This window comes from Adiantum capillus-veneris, chromosome 22 (genome assembly GCF_014529385.1).
Source record: "Adiantum capillus-veneris isolate H3 chromosome 22, ASM1452938v2, whole genome shotgun sequence".
NCBI classification, from domain to species: Eukaryota; Viridiplantae; Streptophyta; class Polypodiopsida; order Polypodiales; family Pteridaceae; genus Adiantum; species Adiantum capillus-veneris.
In genome coordinates, this window is record NC_140952.1 from 57,326,372 (window position 1) to 57,341,134 (window position 14,763).

Genomic DNA, 14,763 nt, shown 5'->3' on the forward strand with positions numbered 1-14,763 from the left:
TGCTCACCTCCATCTCCTCCATGGCCAAACCAAAAAACACACACACATCGTCTGACAAGACATGTTTCCATAAGGACAGGCGTTCCTGGAGACGTCTAGAGAGATAGAAAGACATCAAGGTAGAGAGAGAGAGAGTGGCGATGGCTTCCTCGCTAACCGCAGACAAGCGGCCACCAACTCCCACGATTTCAAAATCCCCCCTCACACGTGGACTGCCCAAACTGCTAGCTGGTTCCCTAGTATCTCCACCGATCCTTTCAGTTTAAGAGAAGGAAAAGGCAAGGCCCATAAACACCAATCCTTCCTCGGTGAATTCAAAAGTCCACAACCCAGCTCTGAGTCTAGCAGGCATAAGTGAGCTAACCATTTGCGGGGAGAGAGAGAGAGAGAGAGAGAGAGAGCAGGATGCCGCATGTTGTGTGGGAGGAGCTTGATTTTACCCATGGCAAGCCCCTTCGCACAGCCACTCTGTCTACTGACGGCTCCACGTTCCGCTTACTACGGTAAGGCTCCCATACAAGTCATTGTGGGGGAGAGAGCTAGATGGGTAGATCATGTTACTCATCCACAATGAATCTTACCTTACATTTGTGCATTATGCGTGGGTGCCTGGGGTATGCATGATATGCACAGAGAGAGAGAGAGAGAGAGAGAGAGAGAGAGAGAGAGAGAGAGAGAGAGAGAGAGAGAGAGAGAGAGAGAGAGAGAGAGTTTTGTGGCATTACAGTTTATAGAATGCTCATGACGAAGTATTATTAAGGGGTTCAATTTCACAGTCTTTTGCATTTTGGATGCGCATGCAGGGAGAGGGGCAGCCATCCTCGTAGGTTTTGGGCGAGCTTGACTTCTGGTTTCCTCCCTGAGGTACGAACTCTTTTGGAGTATATTGTACTCTGAAGTTAATATCAACGGAGTTCATGGGGCCCTATTGTGAACAAATAACCTTATGGGCTTTGTATAATCTCACTTCTACCATGAACATTGTCAGCACATTTTCCCTTTGTCATCTCAGAGTGCTTCTCCCATGCTAGAAGCCTATGGAAAGACACCAAGGAGCAGAGAGCTTCAACTCTACCAAATGTGCGTGCACACAGGCAAAATCCTTGAGAAGAACACACAAATTGAGAGGCTGCAACTTCACAATAAAACTGGCAGTCAGCACTTCCATGAGAGGTGGATCGCCCATAAAATGTGCAAGCCCTCAACTTAGAAACAAAGGGGGGACTCACATGGGAATTTCAAAACAACAGAAAGTCAAATGGCACATTAAATGTGTTTGGTCAAATGGCACATTAAGTGTTTAGGAGTCCTTTGCACTCTCAAAGCAAACAAACAAAGATAATTTCAATGCTTCACGGCGAAGTAGGGGGTACCAGCTGGAGAAAAATCGAAAAACAGTACGAATCTGCATTGATACCCTCTGGTAGAGTGAGGTAGTGACGAGGGACGCGTGCTCGACAACTGATTCCACGCTAACAAGGCAGAGGCAGCAGAAGCACGTCGTGCCGCGGGAGCACAAAGTGATTGTTTGCTTTGGTGAGGGTTCAAAATTCAAATCTCTGTTGTCCCTTTTGTAAAGGTAAGAGAGTCGAAATTTGAGAGAGGCAAGGATGGAATCACGAGGAATCTTGATAATGTTTGAATAGAATGTACCAAATGCCACTAGGGACTCAGAACGATTACATATTGAGTTTTATTCATGAGAGGAAAGGATGGAATCATGAATAATCTTGATAATGTTTGAATAAAAGGTACCTGGGGCTCGGAACGATTACATGTTGAGTTTTATTCATGAGAGGAAAGGATGGAATTACGAGGAATCTTGATAATGTTTGAATAAAATGTACCAGCTGCCAGTAGGTCCATTAAATATGAAAAATAATAAATATTACAATGTACACCTATCTCACTTCTTTTAACTTTATTAAGACTTGTTTTAGAAAGCCAAACTTCAACACAACAAAAAAAAGATGTTTCACTTTGGGACCGCTACATAGAGAGCTCCTTGTAGTCATTAGCTCCAATATTGGCGAGTAGCACCCCTTGTATTTTGTAATCGGAAGAAAATCCGACACAAAGCTGCAACACTTCAAATACTTGAACTTGAAGGGCTTCGCACTTGAGACGAGAAATAGTGTTACAGGCTTGGACACTTTAGGTGAGAAATCAATAGCAACACACGAACAAAATGTGCAAATAATTGAACTTGAAGAGAGAGAGAGAGAGAGAGAGAGAGAGAGAGAGAGAGAGAGAGAGAGAGAGAGAGAGAGAGAGAGAGAAAGAGAGAGAGAGAGAGAGAGAGAGAGAGAGAGAGAGAGATTGGTGGAGTTCTGCACTGGCCCCAGAGACTAGTGCCCCTTTCGGTATTTCTTTATTATTGCTTTGCAAAGTTACAACTCTAGAGGTCCTTTTCTTTGACACTTTGCGTCATAGTTACATGGGACGGCGGGTCGGGGTCGGGAACGAGGACGGGACGGCAAAAGTCAGGAAACGGGGACGAGGGTCGGAACGGCAAAAGAAAAAGAGAGTTTTTTTGGCATTTTTTGACCTACACACATGCCACACACATAAGCATCACTTTGACCATAAATTTACACTAAATAGACCAAAGAACACGAGTCATATAGGCTGAAATGTGCTAATAAAACATCGATGATCGATGGATACAAAACGAGAAGTGCATGCCACAAGGGCTCAAGAGTCAAAAAGCCTAAAGGACTTAGGACAAGCCTGAGGCCTCAAGGATAACAAAAAGTACAAAGGGCTATGTAGTAGCCTGTAGGTAGAGTCGTAGACTCAAGAGTCTAGACTCGAGAGTCGAGTGATCAATGATCATCAAACTCAAGAAGTGCTCGCCTGCTGAATCTCCATATCGTCGTCGTAGCCGAGGTCGTCAGCGACGTATGAGGGCTCGGGAGGCTCGCATTGAGGCTCGAAGTCCTCCTCTAGCTCCTCCAAAAGAGTATCGGCCATAGATGGATTCTCTTGTGCCATCTCCCACTCAGTGAAAGGATCTGCCTTGTGTGTGACGCTCTTGGCAAGCATGCGCAAGTTAGCGCTCACAAACACCAAATCATTGGCCCTCTGAACCCCAAGGCGATTCCTCTTCTTAGAGGCAATGTGGCTGCACACACTCCATAGTTGCTCTAAGCAACTAGTGGTACATGCTTGGCTAAGGACACGAACAGCCAAGCGCTGCAAATGTGGGCCATCTCCTCCATAGTCCTCCCACCACAAAACCGAGCCAATCTTGTTGCGATCAAGCTGTGTATCTACACATCCATAGGAGCCCTTCTTTTGCCTGTAGTTGAGTAGCTCGTCTCTAATCTTGCGCCTAATGTCATTGCTAGGCTCAAGGCGCTCCAATGCAAGCCGCCATCCTTTGCTCACCTCCTTGTCGGTCTCTTGACGCCTTCCCTGAAACTCAGGGTCAAGCACATAAGCTGCCGCATGAAGTGGAGAGTAGTATCCATTCCACCTCGACTCACACAAGCCATGAATCTCCGCATACTGAACAGGGTCAGGCACAAGCTTCTCAAGTGTCTCTATCATCCGATCCATGGCTTCGTAGACTTTGCCAATGCATGGCTGCAAGCCATCCACCACTCGAAGTAGGTGTAGAATAGGCTTGACCATGGTGTCAAGAGTCTTCACCTCCTCCCACCAAGCGGCGTCGTCGGTCCATTCTCGGCATTTCAATCCTACTGCTGATGTAGACTTCGGCATGGCTTGGAACTCATCACTGAGAAAGAGGCCCCTTAAGGCTCCGCCACATGTAGACAAGCGGCCTAGCATAAGCCAATTGAATGCAAATCTTGTCTCTGAATATTTGAGCAAGGACAAGTGGCTCCTCTTTGAGAATTCATGGCACACTTTTTGATGGTTGAGCACAAAGGAGACAATTCGAGAGGCGTCACCAATGGTGGGTGAAATCCATGACAAGTTCCCTATGTCCTTGAGGAGGTTATTGAGGCAATGCGCCATGCAAAATGTGACATGAATGCTGGGATACATGCCCTCAATGATAGCTCCGGCTGCCCTATTTGACGCCTCTCCATCTGCAACCATACAAAGAACATTCTCCGGGCCGGTGATCTCTATGGTGCTTGTCCACTCCGCAACAAGCATCTCGGCGGCCTTGCCACTATCGGATGCATCATGTGACTCCACAAAGTACATCTCCCCCCGAGAGTAGGCCACCACCCTGTGGATGGACCGCTTGCGGGTGTCGCTCCATCCATCTACAAGGAGAGAGACGCCATTGATCTCCCACAAATCCTTTGTTGCTTGGGCCGCTTGCTCCACGGCAAGCTTCTCTTTGTCAAGGAGGGTGGTGGGAAGCCTCTCCGATGAAGGTGGCACATAAGAGGAGCCATATTCCCCTATTTTCGTAACCATGGTTCAAAAGTATGGAGACCTATCCACACAAAATAGAGCATGTTGTGTTAGTATGGAGAGTCGAGAGTCGAGAAGTTATAACCCATTATGAATACAAAATGGAAGATTGCAATGTGCATATGCCAAGGGAAACTCACCGCGAAGCATGGAAGGCAATGTGGTCGTGGAAGAAGAATCGGGCAACCGACCTATCCACCTCTTCCTTCAATTTAGGATTCCAATTTTCGTTGAGAGTGCTTTGGTGATGCGGAACGGAAGAGGACGGTGTAGATGCATGGCTCTTGAAGCTTCGAGAGATGTCGTCAAGGTTGGCTTCCCTTTGCTCTCGTGGTGTCGCCGTGGCGGAGGGATCAACGGCAACAAAACGGCCCCTCTTGGCCGCTTCCGCAACCTCATACACCGTGAGTTTCTCAAGAAGATCCAATCTCTTCTCGGGAGCTACATGAGGGCAAAACTTCACCTCGTGACCGGGTTCATGAAGAAGATGGGCTCGCACTTTGTTTGAACCACCCGTTCTCTTGTATGGGCATAGCTTGCATGTCCATGGTCTTGCATCGCCACCTTTGCCACGCGTGCTAAAGTCGACTTCATCCCACCACGACCACGTTTGCACGGCGGGCCTCCTTCGAGAAGAACCGGCTTGAGAAGTGGAGTTGGCTTGAGATGACATGATGGTGGAGAGACTCGAGAGAGTAGAGCTTAGAAGTTAGAGGAGTTAGAGGAGAGCTTGTGTGGAGAGAGTAGAGGAGAGCTTCAAAGTGGGTAGAAGAGGGAGAGGAGAGCTTGTGTGGAGAGAGAGTAGAGGAGAGCTTCAAAGTGGGTAGAAGAGGGAGAGGAGAGCTTCAAACTTCAAAGTGGGTAGAAGAGGGAGAGACTTGAGAGTGGAGACTCAACTTTCAAGGGTAGATACTAGAGTGTAGAGTAGTCAATGGTCATGCTTGAGCCTTGAGCAATGACTCTATGAGGCTTGAGCAATGAGCATTGAGTAGAGAGGAAAGCTTGAGCTTGAGGGAAATTGCCAATTGGAATGAGACTATGAGTATTAAGAGGCCCAAGGGAGCCTTTTATAGCCTCCCAAGGGCCAAGGCCCCCCAAAATGTGGCAGTTGGGCTGCAAAGAGCCGTTTAAAACGGTCATAAACGGCTACTTTTAGCCCGCCTGACTGCTGTCGTTCCCGGTCGACCCCGTCCAACCCCGTCTGATCCGGCCGTCCTTGGTCCGTCCCCCTGCGACCCGCCCGTCTGGCCAGAGATCCGGCCGTCCCAAGGCGTCCCCTTCCGTCCCTAGCCCGGTTACGGCCGTCCCGCGGCCCTAGGGCCCGTCCCCCCTGTCCCTTGTAACTATGCTTTGCGTCCAAATGCTCTCTAGAGTGAGGCCCCAAGGGTCCTTATAAATAGTTCAAGGGATGCCTAAAAGTAGAGCCCCAAAAGCATTAGTTCTAAAAGCTTCCGACCCCAAAAGCATCTGTTCTCAAAAGGTCACGCGAAAAGCTGCCGAAACCAGCCGATACAATTTGCAGAAATCCGTAGGCAACTATGGAAATTAGCTGCCAGCTTTTGCTTTGGAGTTTTTAGAGGTTAGGCCCCTCGGCCAGCGCTCTTCAAAGTGGTAGAGGTTAGGTTTTTATTTTAAAACCCTAACCCCTTTAGGCGCCTTGGCCACACTTTCTGGGCTTAGTTCCTCTTGTCCTCTCAACCAATTCTTTCCATTTGGGCACACCACGTCACTAACTCATGACATTTCTCCCTCTTGAAAGAATTGTAATCGCCCTTGATTATGCCTATAAAACAGCCAAAGGACAAAAAACTTCTTCAGTAGACATTGACTCTATGTACTCGTGCACTAGACTCCACAAATCCAATACTTCTACAAAGACATCTGTCATTGATAATCACATTTCTATCGAGGGTCTCATATACAAATCATGGTCATTGCAACCATTTAGCAATCACATCTAGAACGCGTTGATCTTTGATGATGTCGTAATCTACTAAATCTCGTTGCTATCAGATTCATATTCTTTCTTTTCACATTTCAAGCAAACCATGCCCCTGAGCATCCTCACTAGACAGTACATTCACAGAGCATGCCGTTCACAAAATCACACACTTAGTTAACACTGAACACTGTGTTTCAATCATTCAATCTAGCCATCTCATCTCGTCCAGATATCTTGATGCACCTAGACCCGTGTGCAACCATCTCATCCTTTCGGAACTCTTGATGCACTCACAAGAGTATCTAGTCATCTCATCCAGATTGATGCACTAGAATCTCATACATTTCACATTCATTTAGCCATCACATTCAAATCTTGCCGATCTTTAACAGATGTCTAGATGCACTAAGTTCAAATCATTCATCAGATAAAATGTTGCAGACATTTCATCTTTCTCTACATGTCTCTAACAATACACTCATGAAAAGCACATGCCTTCAAATCAATCAAGGAAATTTCCAATTCAATGTACATATTTTCATTAAGTCATACTGTTAGATTGACAGTATCCCTAAAATCTCAAAAAGAAATTAGTGACTTTATCCAATCTAAGCAATATGTGGCAAACGAGTGGAGTGGCGCCCCTCTTGTGCAGTCCGCACCGCACTAGATTCAACTTGCTGATTCATTGGTAACTTTCGGAATAGACACTACTAATAATTCAAAAGTTTCAAGGTACAACTCAAAATTGAAGAGAATTTGCGCAGTTCTCTTGTCATTTTGAATTCGCGTGGATTGTGTTTTGGTTGGTACCAAAGGATTGGAGTTAGGACACAAGCATGCTTGTCACGAGCCTTTGCATATGAACCTTTTAGATTCTTGTAGCCCTTGACTAGAAGCTTTTGGAACATTCTAGAATGGGTGGAAAGCTGATAACAAAAATATGGGAATCAAATGAAAGCTCTTTTCGAGTAGAATACTTAATGCTCAAGCATTTTTCAAAACAGCACTCAATGCAAGTCACCATGCATGTGTGTGTGCCTAGTGTAGATTCCAACCGTTCCATACACTTGTATCCATCTATATCTCCCTTCCAATGAGGTAAGAGGATATAGCTTCATGCTTTTCAAGCATGTCAATGGCCATTCATACTTCCCCACTTAGGAATAGAAGTATATCTAATCAATCATGGTTCCATAAACACAAGAACACATGCCCAATAATGTAACCTTTCAATCGGAAAGACAACATACATAATTTTTCTTTGATTAATACGACACCAGACGATTTTGAAACCCTCCTCCAAGGGCCCCCCTCTCTATGGCGAGAGAGGTCTATGCTATAGATTGCACAAATTTGTACAATGGTCTGGATGCAATGGACTTTGCTGACGATGTCGACGACAATGGAGGCGACCATGAGGACGGGCTGAAAACCGAAGAACGCTAGGGCTGATATGTAGAAATCTGGAAAGGTTGATCTGCTGTGGGAAAGTGGGACTATGTCGGCGACGACGACGGTGGCTAGCAAAACGCTATGTGCTGAAATCCGAAATCTGCTGGCTGATCTGAAGGGATGATGCTGATTTGTTGCGGGAAGGGTGAGATCTGCAAAGCTATGGTCTGATCTGCAAGTGTCGATGGCTGAAAACCAAAAACGTTGGCAAGTTCTACTGGGTCGGAATGCTGGAGACTGAAAACGCTAGGCAGTTCTGCAAGTTTGCAAAACGCTAGGCCTGATCTGCAAGTCTGCAAAAAGTGCTAAGTGCTGGGATCTGAAAACGCTGGCTGATCTGGGAGATCCAAAAGCACCAGGTGTCTTGATTTCACACAACTTCAACAAACCAAAGTTAAGCTCACGTTGGCCGCCCCCTTTGGCCTCCGATCAGCGTTCTCGCTTGCTCACACTACCCGACCACATCTGTTTTTCCTCGTGCTTATGCTCCAACCTACCAACGCCATTGTGCTTGTGCTCACACTAGCCCTAGTGGCCAACCTTTCGTTGTGTTGCACTCACCGAGCTTTCAACAATCCTTCAATTAACGATGCTTAGATTTTCCAAAAAGACTTTTATTAGCCTCGGCAAGAGGGGGTCTCCCACCCACGCCATAACTTTTCAAATTGCTTTTAACAATAGGAGGAACCTCAAATGTGCTCACTATGGTGGGTTGTCAGAGAGCAGGAGCTTTGCGGAGCTCTTGGAGGCAACTGAAGGAGGCTGTTTTTTGGCAATCAGAGAAGGAGCTTTGCGAAGCTCATGAGGGCAATTGAAACGACACGGAGAGAAGCTTCATCATCATCATCAATGTAAGTTTTGTTTATCATGATTGATAATTCATAGAGCCGTTAACGGTCCGATTAATCTTGTAAAGGGGAGCTTAAACTCCTACTTTTTAGACAAGCATCAATCTTTTTGTAATAAAATATGGAAGAAAGAAAGAACAAAGAAAAATGTCTGCACGAGTTGTACACCAATTCAGATTCTATTAGCTCATGGTTTGACTGCGACTGACAATAAACAATGCTCAATAGGAAACGGAATTGATTAGTTAACACCAAAATTATAGCAAACTAATCCCAAGAGAAAGAGAATCATGACACAGCAAGAAGCCAACAAAAATGCATGAACAGAACAAGTGGTCTATTCAAATGAGGTATCCAGGCAGGGCCCTACATTATTTCAAGGTAAATTGAGGCAGGTCATTTTCTTCAGTCTTGTGAGGGCTCTTTCAAAGCCCATTGAAGAGACCGATCTCTATGTAAATGATCTCAATCCATATTTGTTACTTTGTCAACATTGTGCCCTCCAAAGTCCAAACACATTGAACTTTGAACCTTCTGATCAGACCTACGGCATGCAACCCAACAAGTCTGAGTAGTAATGCCCAATGAAATAGGGGATGGTCAAAAAGCACTGTCTGGCAGAATGGAGAGCCACACAAAGCAATGAGCTCTCTGGCTGCAACACAAATAGGTAGAGGGGGGAAAAAACAACCTCCTCAAAGAGGTAAGAGAGGAGTCATAAAAAGCGATGCAAATTGTTCACATGAACATGGAGAAAGAGAAGATGAGGCATCCACATCGCCTCAACATATGTGTTCCCTACATCGCCGAACAAGGGGACTCCAACCCCGAGGAGGAAGGAAAGCCATTATGCAAGTCTCAAGAAGATTGCTACAAGGAAACCCCCCCCTTCCCCCCCCCCCCCCCCCCCCCCCCCCCCCCCCCCCCCCCACACACACACACACACACACACACACACACTCCCACTCCCACCCCCCCTCAGAGGGCCGGCAAGGACACAACCAAGAAGAGGGCTCTCATCTCACAATTCCACAATGAGAGAGCGCGGGACAGTTTTAAGCGGACAAGGGTGATCCTATGCACACTAGCGAGGGACCCTACCTCACACGGATGTAGATAGAGCATAGACGGTTATGCATGTCACGAGTCCTAAATGCCCATGACTATTCCCACAAGACAGTACATTCACAAAGCAGGCTCTTCACAAAATCACACACTTAGTTCACAACTTCATACTGAACATCTAGCCATCTCATCCCATCCAGAACTCTTGATGCACCTAGATCGTTGTGCAGACATCTCATCCTTTCGGAATTCTTGGTGCCCTCACAACAGGGTTGGATTGGGCAATGGGCCATGGCAATAAAAATCCACAATTTGGTAATTGTTGGCTAAAATGTCACTTATTAATAAGTTGCTGAATGTCACAAATGTGATGACGTGGCTGCCCATGTGTACAAACACACACCCCGATTGGCGGGCCCGAGAAATAAATGCAGCAGTGACACGTGGCAGTTTTCCGAAAATTGCGTTGTTTTGCTGACGTGGTAGGTCAGTACGGAGAGTCCCGGAAATTGCGGCGCATATCACGGGATTCTCTACTGCTAACGTGGCAGGTTTTACGTACGGAAAAATTGGCAGCTTTTTGGTGGCATTGCTTTATTTTGGCTACGCAAAAGAGGAGAGAGAGAGAGAGAGAGAGAGAGAGAGAGAGAGAGAGAGAGAGAGAGAGAGAGAGAGAGAGAGAGAGAGAGAGAGAGAGAGAGAGAGAGAGAGAGAGAGAGAGAGAGAAAAGAAGAAGAAGAAGAAGAGAGTTTTAACGTCGTAGGAAACTATCCCAAGAGACCTTAAAGATCTAGCCGACGAGGAGTTGAACTCAAGACCTGTGAGAGAGAGAGAGAGAGAGAGAGAGAGAGAGAGAGAGAGAGAGCTTGTGAGAGACACAGAGCTTTTGCTTAAAAAAAAAAGCTTTTGATTTTCAGCTTTTGGGGCTCTGCTTTTAGCATCCCTTGTAAATTCTTTAAATTGGTCTTTGGGCTCCCACTTTGCAGAGCATCTGGACGCAGAGTCTGAGAGTGAGACCCGAAGGCTTGCTTGTACTTTGAGTTGCAGATTAATATAAAAAGAAATACCGAAAGGGACGCCAATCTATGGGGCCAATATCTCTAGGCACGAAACTCCGTCTGGCCAATGTCGAATCAATTGTGAATTGTGAATTGTGAACTGTTTTGAAGTGGTTATTTGTGCTGTCGTGGTAGATTCTCGACTTGGAGTGTCCAAGTCTGTTACAGTGGTATCAGAGCGCAGACAGATTCTTCTTCTACGGAGGATCCAATCCCTTTTTCAAGCGCACATAGCTTTTAAGAAAGAATCTCTGTGTCCGACCTCGGACACAGAGAATCTCTGTGTCCGACCTCGGGAGTGGCTAATAAGTCCGACCTCGGACTTATTAGCCACTCCCACCCTTCATACATTTCGCATTGGGTGCGCTCCCGTCTTCATGGCTCTGTCTTACAGGGCATAAAGCCATTAAAAATCATAGATTACACATGGGTTCTGGTGAAGAATCTGAGAGAGATGACACTTCTCAGTTGGAAGGCAAAGAAAGGTTGAAGATCCGGCGCGGGAATTGAAGAAAAAAATGAAGATTTTGGGCAATTTTTTTTCCGGTAAAGTTTGCCAGAAAAGGAGTACAAACGTCGACTGCAGATTGGCATATGTGTGGACAGATTGATTAAGTACATTAAGAACCCGAGATTGGTAATATACCTGAAGAATTACCCAATTGATACGATTTACTCGAGATGGTGTGTGGCCATTGGTTCTCCTCTCAGGTAGGGAGTAAAGCCGAAAAGACAGACGAGTGCAGGAAAGCAGAACCTGTACTCGCAGAAAGACATGGACAAGCGAAGCAAAAAGCAAAGCTTCGGAAAGGGCAAGAAAAAGGCAAAGAAGCCTAAGTTTCACCCAGTTTCTGACAGTTCTACAACAGAGGGCTTGTCTTCGGATAGTTTGGACTCCGACGATCACATATTTTATGCAAAGAAGAAGATTTCTATAAAGCCAACCAGTATGACTTCCTCGAGGATAAAAGCAAGAAAGTAAAAGAATTTATAGAAGGTGGACACTCGATTTGAATCCTTTGTGAGATGCTCGAACATGGTGGTCCACTCTTCTACTGAGAAAGGAAGCTCCGGTTGAATGGTTGAAAGGCTTTTAATTCTTGGCTGACTAGGGAGTACGAACGAGATATACGAACTGCTTGGAATCATCCTCAGATGACCAAGGAAGATTCTTCGGATGCTTACTGCGACAAATTTTCAAACCCAGCCTCTTCATTTACGAAGGTCTTGTTGAATAGATTGAGCGGTTTTCCTGCGGATTTTCCTATAGAGATCTGAGACTACTGCTTGGAACAAAAGTTGAATTCTATTCAAGAATTGATGGGTCATGGGAACCAGGGTTTTGTGATACACTAACAAACCCCACTGATGAGATCTTGACTCAGAGAACCCAACAGACCTCTCATAATGAAAGTAGAAAGAGAAAGAGTTCCCAGAACAAAGAAAAGAATGATACACATCCCCGATAGACTCTTAGAGAAAGGGTTATCTATCTCAAAGAGGGGAAATGTTTTGGATGCGGAAAACATGTGTCACGTGACACATTCAACCCTATGTGTCCGTGGACAAGCTACAGCATGATCAAGGTTCAATTCAGTCAAGTCAGTCTAGAATATGAAGTGATCTGGCACTTTTGTGAGTCTATTCGTAGACCGTGCACGCCCAGTCACTTAGTGTAGATGCATATCCTTTGGTTGCACACAACATGATCATAAGCATTCCCATCAGAATCCATCAGAATCCTTCAGGGGAATTTTCTAGTGCATTTTAGCCTATTTTACCTATTTTTGACATTTTTCACTTATTATTTTTAAGTGACTTTTGTTGGAAAGTAGGTAGGGCAATTTTGCTAAGTTTGTATATAAGCAAACTAGAGCTAGCACTATTTGGCAGAAGAGGCAACAGGAGCCAAGCTCAGCAGGCAACTTCTCAGCAAGACAAAGACCTTGGCGGTTTCCCCCACCAAGCAAGAAGGACCTCCCTTAGCGTTTTCAACAAGAACCATCACTAGCCATCCTCAGCATTGGCGTTTTGCACCAGCACATCATCGCCATACCCAGCATTGCCTAGCGTTTGCATCAGTTTGTCCTCGCAAGCAGATCACAACTCCTATCGTTTTTGACAAGATAACAAGCTAGCGTTTTTGGAAACTTCAACCCTAGCGTTTTTTGAAGATCCAGCGTTTGCAGATTGCGGCCCATTGCAGTCTTTAGTCTAGCGACTTCGGCAGTAGAAGACCAACAAGATTCAGGCTAAAGTGTAGCAGATTCAGCCCGGTAAGAACTTCAGTTTTCAGCCTTTAGGAACCTCTGTTTTCAGCCCTAAACCTGCAGAATTTCAGCGACAAAGACCCACAGAAACAGCCCCAAAAATCAGCGTTTTTGGACCTGCAGCAGATTTCAGCCCATAGCATTTTTGGACAGCAGTAGGAAGATTGCAGATTTCAGCCCTTAGGTCGACTTCGTCATCCCCGTCGTCATCGTTGACATAGCCTAGACTTGCATCGATCATTTGCATTCAGTTTGTACCAGTTTGTGCAATCATAAGTAGACCACTCTCGCCGACGAGAGTGGGGCCTTCGGAGGAGGGTGTTACATCTTTGGTGTCGTATCTCTCTTCTCTCTCTATCTCTCAGTCTCATACACTTGCACGCACAGTGTCCATTCACTTTGTTTGTGATCATAGCACTCTCTCATTAAGAACGGAAGGCTCTCCCTTCCATAAGAACAAAAGGAACCTTGAGCACAATTCGGAGCACTCATCTTGAGCAAAGCGCAAACATTCATTCCGTTGCACCTAACATTGGTATCAGAGCTTTGGCAGTGTTCTGTATCACTCAAGGAAAGAACCACAAGAATCAGAAGAAATTTTTTTGCTTGTTGCGGTCGCACGAACCCAAGTTCGCTTGGGCGTGTCGATTCCTATCGTGTTTTTAAAGAGTGACAGAAATCCCAAGAAAGAAGGGCTTGTCCAGGCCCCCCTTGTGTCTCTTTTCACTCATTGAGAGCGGACTGTGCACTTAGCGGCCGGTCAATCGACGTGAGGTGGGAAAAAGCAACCTTGGTGAGCGCAAGGCCGCCAAGGGATTTCTAGCGAAGCTAACCTCGTTGTAGATTCAATCCATCACGAAGAACCGATCTTGGCTTTCGAGTCAATGTCACGTGACACATCCAACCCTATGTGTCCGTGGACAAGCTACAGCATGATCAGGGTTCAATCAGTCCAGTCAGTCTAGATTAGAAGTGATCTGGTACTTTTGTGAGTCTATTCGTAGACCGTGCATGCCCAGTCACTTAGCATAGATGCATATCCTCTGGTTGCACACAGCATCATTAGGAAAAATATGGACTCTCCATGGGCCTTGTAAGAATCCCTAATTTCAAGGAAGCCTGCCAAGATTAAGGGGGACAAAGGCTTTGAATGGGGCTATTTTGATAGGGTCTCCTCCACCTTTGACCCCTAAAAAGGTAGGGGGAAGGGGGGTAACCATTTAAAAAGTAGGGAAGGGGGGGGGGGGGGGGGGAGGGGAGGTAAACCATTTGAAAAGTAGGGGGGTAGGGGGTCTTCTCTCTCTAGCTTTTTGGCCAACTTGTAAGTGGCCTCTTAACTCTCCCATGCCACCTAATCAAATCCGTGGGTCAAAGAGGTTAAAAAAGTGACTTTTTTCAAAAACTTTCAAATAAACTCTATTTCCCCCTAAAAAGTAGCCCCAACATATATACATATTAAAAAAAAGTTTTTAAAGCTAAATTACTCATAATTCATCAATTTTTGACTCCCTCCAAAACTTTTAGGAAATTCCCCCCTAAATTGACCACCTTCCCTTCTAATCTAAGCTCCTCTCCTACACCCATCCCCCTTGCACTTGCGCCTGCAATTGCACCTACACACCCATCTCTCCATCCTTCAAGCTCCATCTCTCCATCCTACAATGCTAAGGACGGATGCTCTGAAAGCAAGATTACACACTACATGGTTTGTTTTAACGGGCTTAATACAT

General features: G+C 45.7%; 1 protein-coding gene across 2 annotated transcripts in view; it reads left to right on the forward strand.

Annotated features, from left to right (window-relative positions):
- The first annotated feature begins 294 nt into the window (after positions 1-294).
- RUS3 (root UVB sensitive protein (Protein of unknown function, DUF647)) overlaps positions 295-14,763 on the forward strand; it is a 57,127-nt gene continuing 42,658 nt past the window's right edge. Inside the window, exons 1-2 of one of the 2 annotated variants that reach the window (XM_086495637.1) lie at positions 295-503; positions 804-864. In XM_086495637.1, the coding sequence (XP_086351763.1) occupies positions 406-503; positions 804-864 (159 nt within the window). In that variant the 5' untranslated portion in view covers positions 295-405. The remainder of the gene's footprint in view (positions 504-803; positions 865-14,763) is intronic. The other variant, XM_086495636.1, reaches the window with a different exon arrangement.